The 10775-nt window shown below is 40.4% G+C and overlaps 2 protein-coding genes across 2 annotated transcripts in view; one reads left to right on the plus strand and one right to left on the minus strand.

Annotated features, from left to right (window-relative positions):
* rps7 (ribosomal protein S7) overlaps positions 1–10775 on the plus strand; it is a 192412-nt gene that overhangs the window by 64472 nt on the left and 117165 nt on the right. The gene's annotated exons all lie outside the window — the stretch shown is intronic.
* LOC115107344 (C-C chemokine receptor type 6-like) lies at positions 6995–8188 on the minus strand. Its single transcript, XM_029630743.2, has one exon. The coding sequence runs from the start codon at positions 8186–8188 to the stop codon at positions 6995–6997; it is 1194 nt and encodes a 397-aa protein (XP_029486603.2).

The raw sequence follows: 10775 nt of genomic DNA on the forward strand, positions 1-10775 counted from the left end.
TTGCAGGCACTGGTTACAGTTTGAAGCTTTTTCTTGAGGGGACAGCTTGATATTTAAATCACCCAGAAAATATACCTCTCTGTTGATATCACATACATTATCAAGCATTTCACACATGCTATCCGGGAACTGACTGTTAGTACTTTGTGGTCCATACAAGAATGGACTTTAGGTGAAGCAGATGAACCTGTAACCATATTACTTCAACAGTATTTAACATGAGATCCTCTCTAAGCTATACAGAAATGTGGTTCTGAATATCTACAGCAACACAATTTCTGTATTTTTTGTAAATGTTATAACCTACCACTGTATCATCAAAATGTATTATCTAAGTGAGTTTCAGAGATCTGTTACTGGCAAATTATTGATACCATGAACCTTGTTTCATAAGCTACTGTACATATGTTTAAAGCTTGGGAAATATTTTTGTATCCAAATCCGGCTTTAAACTTCTTCACAACAGTATCTCGGACCTGCCTGGTGTGTTCCTTGTTCTTCATGATGCTCTCTGCGCTTTTAACCTCTCGGACCTCTGAGACTATCACAGTGCAGGTGCATTTATACGGAGACTTGATTACACACAGGTGGATTGTATTTATCATCATTAGTCATTTAGGTCAACATTGGATCATTCAGAGATCCTCACTGAACTTCTGGAGAGAGTTTGCTGCACTGAAAGTAAAGGGGCTGAATAATTTTGCACGCCCAATTTTTCAGTTTTTGATTTGTTAAAAAAGTTTGAAATATCCAATAAATGTCGTTCCACTTCATGATTGTGTCCCACTTGTTGTTGATTCTTCACAAAAAAATACAGTTTTATATCTTTATGTTTGAAGCCTGAAATGTGGCAAAAGGTCGCAAAGTTCAAGGGGGCCGAATACTTTTGCAAGGCACTGTATATATATATATATATATATATATATATATATATATATATATATATATATATATATGTGTATATATATATGTGTATATATATATGTGTATATATATATATATATATATATATATATATGTGTGTATATATATTTTTTTTTTGGCAGTGCTACTAGATGTGCTAGTGTTTTCTTACACTTTTAGTGACACTCTTGCTTACCGAAATTGTGCAATAGGTTATGAATCAATCCATCAATGTACAGCAGTTTGTGACACAAATGTACTTGCCAGCAGGTTGTGAAATTCACAGTTGGGATTAGTCGCTGTTGCTGCACAGCTTCCTTTTGTAGTGCCTGGAAACAGGACTGAGGCTGCTTACAGCAGGTCCAGGGCTTTGCTCTAATGTGTGTTTTGCTTTGTCACCCAGTCCAGCCAGCAGGGACAACGAGAGGGTCATTTACTTAGACCTCAAGGGGAATGGCTAGCTGTGAAATGAGAATATAACCCTGTCTGCTAATGAATGAAAATGCAATGTTCTCACTCTCTCTCTCTCACACACACACACACAGTGTGAGGCCTGTGACTTACTGACAAATCTTGGCAGGCCCATATGCTGATGGTCTGTGCCCTTAGGTCTGCCATGTCTACTTGATGTAGGACTCTAGTATCAAACATCCCACTTACCTCTGAGTCATATAAGATCCTGTTTCAAAGTGAATGACATCCAAAAGACATATGAAGTCACCCTTACACTATGTTGCCATTTTGTCATATTCAGAGAAGAGTGCAAACATAGCTGCTTTTCTGTGCCACACCCATTGCTGAGGGCAAGGCAAGGTATTAATGTAACTCCCAAGACCTACAGTATAATTCCTCTGTCCTTTAGGCTGTGTCTTACTGCAATAGAAATGTTTCTTCACCTGTACTATCTTTGATTGTGAGGATCACTCGTGGGGCGGCAGGGTAGCCTAGTGGTTAGAGCGTTGGACTAGTAACCGAAAGGTTTCAAGTTCAAATCCCCGAGCTGACAAGGTACAAATCTGTTGTTCTGCCCCTGAACAGGCCGTCATTGAAAATAAGAATTTGTTCTTAGCTGACTTGCCTAGTTAAATAAAGGTCAAATAAAAATTGTGTTTAAATGGAATAATGGATCAACATTTTGAAAGGGCGTTGTGCTTTAATGACAAAGATCCCGTCGCTGAACTTGAAGTCCTTCAAAGGTCTATAGTCAGCTTGAAGTTGGGTCTAACCAAAAGTCTTTATGAATGAGCATGCTGTGTGAGTTACATTTGTGTGGACCACGGCAGTCGAATTGCTGGATGAATGGCAAAATACTGGTCATTCTAATGCAAGGCTCATAAGCTTGTGAGTGATGGGTGTTGGGTTTTTCAGTATGATTGAATTGCTGTAATAAAACGATTCTTTGGACCTCTCGTCTGCTCACTGGCTGTTTATTTCCTGTTTATGGTTTGGCAGCTTCAATTGTTCTCAACACCAGTGCGCAAGGGAATGACAGCCTTTTAACTCCAAACCAACCGCATTCAATACTATACTGGTTTACATGACATTCTCAATGCATTGATGTATGGTGTGCGTGTGCTTCATTTCAGTTTTCCTTATGTACTACCTCATTTAAGCATGTAGGGTTCATGCAGGCAGAGAATGTGCGTTATGTCTGTAATGCCACTGCAGCAGAATGTTAATGTGTGACCTACATTGAAAAGCAATATAGGCCAAAGCGCTTTTCTTGCTGTCATTATCTACAGCTCTTCAGTTGCGCTAGCGTTTCAGTTCTTAATGTTTTCTCGCAAAAAAAAAAATGTGTCTGTTTTTGTACACTTAACACAACATAAATAGTTACTAATTTAATTTGATCTGGATTGGTTGCTAATGGGAAGTTGGATGGCAGTGGCTGTGCTGTCTCTTCTCCTACTGGTTAAACCAGACTGGCGCTGCACTAGTAACAGCATTCCGTCTGGTTTAACCAGGCTAGCAGGAGCCACACTTCTTTGTCCTATTGACATACTTGGCTCCTTATAGACTCTGTATTCATAGATTGATGTGGGATTCCGCTCTCAAAGTCTCTGCCTGACAAAGTATTAAAAGAAGTGTATTCAATTAAAAGAGGCCCCAAGTAGATCTATGTGGTACTGCCTTGGGGGTATCATTACGCTTAATTGGTCTTGGAAACTGACACAAGTTATTGCCATGGGAATAGACGGTGAGGTTTTTTGCCCAACACAATCTCACACCCTTGTGGCTGGTGGTGTGACTAGCGGCAGTAGACGCAATATTTTGACATGCCAGTGAAATAAATGACTGTGTGTGTGTTCCCGAAACAGACCTTTGTCTAAGGAAAAGCACTAACAACATGCTACAGCACGTACTGTACATCTGCACTGTACTCGTGAGCCGTTTGCCATGTCTGAAACACAGATTTGAATATATTGTCCCGATCCTTCTGTCAGTACACACTTTAAAGGGGCAGTCTGCAAATCCTACATCCATTTTTGGACTTAATTATATATCAATTCTAAATGAATTATATACACCCATTGATTCTTGAAGAATATACAGTAACTTATAAATGCCGTATGAGCTTAGTTCAACTGTTGGTCCCCATTAGAGTCCAAACCGTAAGCTTGTTTTACTCCAAAGTTGTTTATATACAACGTAAACAAACACTGTATAGCTTCAAAACATGGTTAAAACTATCATTTTGATCTCATTGATTGTCTGTCGTTGAATCCATAGCTCAGTCTATGCATTGGAGAGTAGTTACATTTCTCCCGCTCCATCCCTCAGCTTTTTACAAAAGCAGTTGTGGGGTACTGCTTTGTTATTGTTTCAACTCCAGATTTCCGCTTTAAGAAATTAATATAAGCCACAAAAAGTCTTGATTTATTTTGTCAATGAAATTGATTACACAGACATGAACCACAATTGTGCATTAACCAAAGACAGAACTGCATAAAAGCAACAACCGATACATCTTTCATATTCAACAGTAAACAGCAAACAGGAACAGTGATATTATCATTTCAATTAAGATTTTATTTTACATCGATTATTCCTCCCTAATAGTATTAATTAAATAAAGATGCTTAGTGAAAGACTACACATTCTGCTTCCTTAAAATGAAATCAAAACATTGATTATATTATACATTTTATTCCTACCGATCTAGACAACCTACTCTAAATTTACAAAGTGAAAAACAAAAATGATAGAATATTTTCCAAATTAATAAAAAACATTTGTCTTCACACCCCATTGATATTTGGTGGAAGCACCTTTGGCAGCCATTTTTTTCATTTAACTAGGCAAGTCAGTTAAGAACAAATTCTTATTTACAATGATGGCCTAGGAACAGTGGGTTAACTGCCTTGGGGCAGAATGACAGATTTTTACCTTGTCAGCAATGCTCTAACCACTAGGCTACCTGCCGCCCCATTACAGCTGTGAATCATTTTGAATAAGATTCTACCAACTTTGCACAACTCTTAGGCAACATTTACTGTTACATGTTTTTTTTGTCAAAACTGCACAAACTCAGTGATGGACAGCAATATTTAAAGGCCCAGTGCAGTTAAAAATGAGATTTCCTGTGTTTTATACTGTATATACTTCCACACTCTGGGGTTGGAATAATACTGTGAAATTGTGAAAATTATGATAACGCCCTTTTAGAGCTGTTTGAAAAGACCTGACATTTCAACCTGTTTTGGTGGGTTGGAGTTTTGGCCTGCCTGGTGACATCACCAGGCGGTAAATTAGTAAATAGACCAATAAGAAAGAGTTCCAAACCTTTCTGCCAATAACAGCTAGGCTGAATCCCAAATGACTCCCTTACCCTCGCCCCTCCTCGGGCCCTCCATTTGCGCGTTCACGCACGCCTCCACCATATGCACAAGTTTCCCAAACTGAGGGAGTAGAAATTATTGAGGCTGTTGGGGCTTCAGAGCGAAGTGCTATCCTGACACGCACCGCAATATGTTTGGAGTTTGTTCAATGTTATACAAAAATAATGGAGAGGTGTGACTAATTGTCTGCCATGTGAATTTGTTTATGTCTGATTTCGAGACTTGATACATATAACAGATGAAATGAATCCTAAATTAAATGTTTAACTGTTACTGAGGTTTATAAAAGGACAGGGGGAACATGAAGTGGAACATGTATTGCATAATTCAAGTCACAAATGTGTCCTGAAGTTGATGGGTTTATTGCTCTCCTCGTCACTCTCTGGAAGTCATCCACTGAGGTTCGTCAGCAACACGTGACAAGAGAGGGCCCTCCGAGCGAGTTGGTAGGGACGAGGTGGTGGTTTGGGATTCACCGCTAGTTTTCAGTTTTCCTCATCTCACTAAGAACATTCCCAAATAGTCCTAGAAAAATACTTGCTTTAGAAATGTCTCTATGCTAAGAAGCTATTTTTGTTTCTTTTTGACATTGTAATTGAAAACAATCACATTAAGGTCATTGTTACCCAGAAATGATTTGGTATTGAGATAAAAAATGGCTGCATTGTACGTTTAAACCTGTCTCTGATTCCAATTTAAGTCTGGACTGAGATTGGACCACTCAGGAACTCATCACCTCTTGGAAATCCATTCTGCTGTGTCTTTGGCATTACAATTTGTGTAATTGTCAGCTGAAAATTAAAACTCTATCCCAAGGTTAGGTTTTCAGAACACTGCAGTGGGGTTTCCTCTTACTTCTTACCTGGACTTTGTTCTTTTCATATTTCCTTTGATCCTGACAAACTCCGCAGTCCCTGTAACATGATGCTGCCACCACAATACTTAAAAATACAGAATGTTTTACTCTGTGTTTTGTTGTATTGGATTTGAACCAAGCCCGTAGTTTTTAATTTAGGCAATTATTTATTTGCTGTGTTGTCTTGCAGTATTACTTAATGGCTTTGTTGAAAACATAATTTATATATATTTTTTTACACAGGCTTATTTCTTTTCACTTTGTCATACAGGCCAGTTATGTGAAGTGAATGCAATGTCTTGATTTTCAAGTATTGTGGTGGCAGCATCATGTTATGGGTATGCTTATCACCGCCAGGAACTGGGGAGTTTTTCAGGATCAAAAGAAATTGAAAGGACCAAAGCCAAGCCTCAGTCTTCTGAAAACCTAACCCTAGGATAGAGTTTTTATTTTTCAGTGGGACAATTACACAAGTTTTATAATACGAAAGACACCAGAATGGCATTCAAAGAGGTGTTACGTGTTCATGAATGGTCCAGTCTCAGTCTTGACTTAAATCTGCTTGAAAATCAGAGACAAGGTTTGAATATTGCGGTCCATCAATGAATCTCAACCAAATGTAATGAGCTTGAGCAATTTTGACATAATGGCCTAAACTCACTAAAGGCGAGCGTGCGAGGCGTGTGTGTGATTTTAGAATGTTTTGAATTATAATGACCCAACTGAAGCCGGGCAGACGGGTTGACCGCTTTGACAACTTATTCAAATATAACGTGTCTATATTTTTGTATTTTATCGCTGGAGTTGTAGTCACGCAAAACAATAACAAATATTAGTATTCACCGATTTCAAGCTCATTTGAAATTGGAAGAGGTAACTAAGGGTTGAAGCTTTAACTCTAAATGCTAAATTATACCAATTTATCCATTTATGGAAACACAAAATTGCTATCAGCAAAGATGATTGGAGATATGTGCTATCCTGCTGGCATATAGTCCGTGCTCTGCCTGTCCCGTCCTTTCCACCCACCTCGCTCTGCTTGCTCCGCTTGCCCACTTCTGAGTTTTTCCACTTAGAGTTGTGCAAAGTTGGTAGAATCTTATTCAAAATGATTCACAGCTGTAATGGCTGCCAAATGTGATTTCACCAAGTATTACCTCTGGGGTCTTTAAAAAAAAAAAAAAAGATGTTCTAAAATGTATTTGAAATTGTGGAATGGGTTGTGTAGATAAGTAGGAAAAAAGCTTATCTAACCCCTTTCCCAGATTTAATTTGAAGGCAGAAAATTGTGAAGATTGTGCAAGGAATGTGTAGACTTTCACTAGACATGGGTAAATGAAACACAGACTTCGCTAGGGTTCTAAGCAACAGCAGTCTCCAACACAGGGTCTCCTCCTCACATGGTGAAAGAGGACGCGTTGTCGGTAGAGGACCCGTCCACAGTCCTGCGGGCGGTGGAGACAAAGATCTCGGACTTGACCCTGGAGAAGCGTCGGACGTTCATGACCCTCTTCCCCACGCGCCACACATCCTCCACAATCTTCTTGAAGTGGTTCCTGAACCTCACCCCGATGAAGGCATACAGCACTGGGTTAAGGCAGCAGTGCAGGTAGGCCACCGTCTCCGTCACCGTCTTGGCCACTTGGGTGTTGTCCATCACCCCGCACCACTGGGGCTTGAACATACGGACCGTGTCGTAGAGCAGGGCGGCGTTATAGGGTAGATGACAGGCAATGAACACCCCCACAACGGCCAGCACCACGCGCACCGCCTTATGTCTCTGGAAGTTCTTGACGCGCAGCAAGGTGAAGATGACGCTGGCGTAGCAGAAGCCCATGACCAACAGAGGCAAGAAGAAGCCCACCGCCATCTGGGTGCTGGGGACCAGGATCTTCATCTGGCGGGCCGTGGCGTTGTCCGGGAACCTGAAGTTGCAAACCACAGAGTCCTCCACTGACTCTGAGGATATAGGATTCTTCAGACCAACGGGTGTCATAGCATTGCTGTAATAAAACAATCCATTCTCACTTACATTGTAGAAGCTGTGTGCAGGCACATAACGCTCGTAGTAGACAAAGGTGGGGACAGAGAGGAGCAGGGCCAGGCTCCAGACTGTAGCACAGATGATGCGGCTGTAGAGGAGAGTGAAGGAGCGGAGCCTGAAGGAGTGGCGGGCCTGGACAATAGCGATGTACCGGTCGGTGCTAATACAGGCTAAAAGCAGCATACCACTGTACAGGTTGACGCTGTAGGCCCCTCTGAGAATCTTACAGGCCACCATCCCCATGGCCCAGTCACTCTGCTCATTGTAGATGATCAGGGGCAGAACCGCCACAAACAGCATGTCGGCTATGGCCACGTTCAGAAGGTAGACGTCCGTCATGGACTTGGCCTTCTTGTAGAAGGCGTAGGTGACGATCACCAGGATGTTGCCCAGTAAACCCAGGATGCAGATGACAGAGTGGATGTAGAGTCGCACCACTCTCTGCACACGGTTGTTTTTTGTCATTTGACATGGCTCCACATATTCCATCTCACCATAGTCCTCTGTAATGCCATTTGTTGACTCACTATAATTTGTACCATCCATTTTCTCCTATTGAGAGAGAGAGAGAGATAACTCAGAGAAGAACAGGCCTTTCATTTACAGCATTTGGAATTTGACAGACATTATCATTTATTTTCAACATACAGTACTGTATGTACTCTAACTAAAAAAATGCTTTGGGCTTTTGCAAAGATCTGAGTGTAGTTAATTAACATTCTGACAAAAGTGTGACTATAAAGTAATCTGGGGTTGAATGGGGTTAGCGATGTTGTGTGGTGTGATACAGAGATTGGAAATTGGCAGAAAAACCAGGTTATATAACCCCAACACTGAGTGACCCAATTCCCCCTGAAAATGCATGAGAGTGTGGTTAAGTATCTCAAGTGGAAAAAAAGTGGTTTAAATTTTGTGTACAATGGCACACAATACTTTATCACAGTAAGTTGGTAATTAATTTAAAAAAAATCTGTGTGTTTTGAATATGAAAATGGCACAATGACCACGCAGACGTCATACCGCTTTGGAAGGAGACGCGTTCTGTCTCCTAGAGATGAACGTACTTTGGTGCAAAAAGTGCAAATCAATCCCAGAACAACAGCAAAGGACCTTGTGAAGATGCTGGAAGAAAAAGGTACAAAAGTATCTATATCCACAGTAAAATGAGTCCTATATCAACATAACCTGAAAGCCCACTTAGCAAGGAAGATGCCACTGCTCCAAAACCGCCATAAAAAAGCCTGACTACGGTTTGCAACTGCCCATGGGGACAAAGATCATACTTTTTGGAGAAATGTCCCCTGGTTTGATGAAACAAAAGTAGAACTGTTTGGCCATAATGACCCTCGTTATGTTTGGAGGAAAAGGGGGAGGTTTGCAAGCCGAAGAAACCATCCCAACCGTGAAGCACAGGCGTGGCGAGCATCATGTTATGGGGGTGTTGCAGGAGAGACTGGTGCACATCACAAAATAGATGGCATCATGAGGAAATTATGCGGATATATTGAAGCAACATCTCAAGACATCAGTCAGGAAGTTAAAGCTTGGTCGCAAATGGGTCTTCCAAATGGACAATGACCCCAAGCATACTTCCAAAGTTGTGGCAAAATGGCTTAAGGACTACAATGTCAAGGTATTTGACAAAGCCCTGACCTCAATCCTATAGAAAATTTGTGTGAGGAACTAAAAAATGCGTGTACGAGCAAGGAAGCCTACAAACCTGACTCAGTTACACCAGCTCTGTCAGGAGGAATGGGCCAAAATTCACCCAATTTATTGTGAGAAGCTTGTGGAAGGCTACCCAAAACGTTTGACACAATATAAACCATTTAAAGGCAATACTACCAAATACTAATTCAGTGTATGTAAACTTCTGAACCACTGGGAATGTGATGAAAGAAATAAAAGCTGAAATAAATCATTCTCTCTACTATTATTCTGACATTTCACATTCTTAAAATAAAGTGGGGATCCTAACTGACAGGGAATTTTTACTAGGATTAAATGTCAGGAATTGTGAAAAACTAAGTTTAAATGTAGTTGGCTAAGGTGTATGTCAACTTCCGACTTCAACTGTATGTTAGATTTCTCAAACATACTGTATTTTTCCTGCATATTTTGTCTTCAATCTTATAATATACCTCATCACCTGACAAAAGAAGTTAAGCCATATATTCACCTCCTGTTTGTACCAAGGTTATTATAGTTTTGTGTTTTAATATTCGTTTTTATTTCTATTAGTTTTTCAAATTTTAATTAGAAAATCAGTTTAGTGTCAGGTTTAAATAATGAAGTCAATCTCAATGTGATTTGGATTTCAGATGAATAGCGCCGACTGTTGTAAAATAACATGGCGGAATGAAACGCTTTCTCACCCATGTTTACACCAATCCAATGCTTTTTAACTTGGCCAGGCTGCTGATCCGTAGGTAATCGCCCCGTCGACCCCCCCTTTCCCCAGAGCTGAAGATCGGAATCATGTTCAACACACGTTTGTGGTCTCCCTCCTGTCACATTTCTTACTATAAAGTTTCACATTTACCGATGAAACTTCCATGCAGCATCTGATACCAACCGTTATCTCAGTCAATTTAATGGGGATATGCATTTAGATGTTCTTGAGTTATAGGGTTGTTTTGAATTATGTAGCATTTTAGAGCAGGTGAGATGGCGTTAAACTCTAGCATAGCCTACCTGTTTAGTTTAAATCATTAAATCAAAGCACATATTTTGCCGAGTGGCTCGCACTGTTGAGTTTTGGCATCATGAGATAAAAATGCAGACCATTCGCCAAATTATCTTGAAATCTCATAATAATTTTTTGTTGTTGTTTTTGTCTTACAGTAACGTTATACCATGCTATTATATTCGGTTATGGATAATAGCCCTTGTTATCGTGCAGACATTGATTCAGCTTTGATGTAACTTTATTAAACGAGCACCATTCGCCAGTAACGTTACACGGCTACACCAAACGCGACCACGACACGCAGGTTAAAATATCAAAACAAACTGAGCTATTAGTGACGGTGGGCTAATTACAACCATTTCTGTTCAGTCTGGGCTGTGCAGGTGAGCCTCTGATGAAGGATCAATCTGGGTCAGACAGTTTAGTCAAAGGCTTTTGCATAGG

This window comes from Oncorhynchus nerka, linkage group LG24, assembly GCF_034236695.1.
Source record: "Oncorhynchus nerka isolate Pitt River linkage group LG24, Oner_Uvic_2.0, whole genome shotgun sequence".
In the NCBI taxonomy this organism is placed as follows: Eukaryota; Metazoa; Chordata; class Actinopteri; order Salmoniformes; family Salmonidae; genus Oncorhynchus; species Oncorhynchus nerka.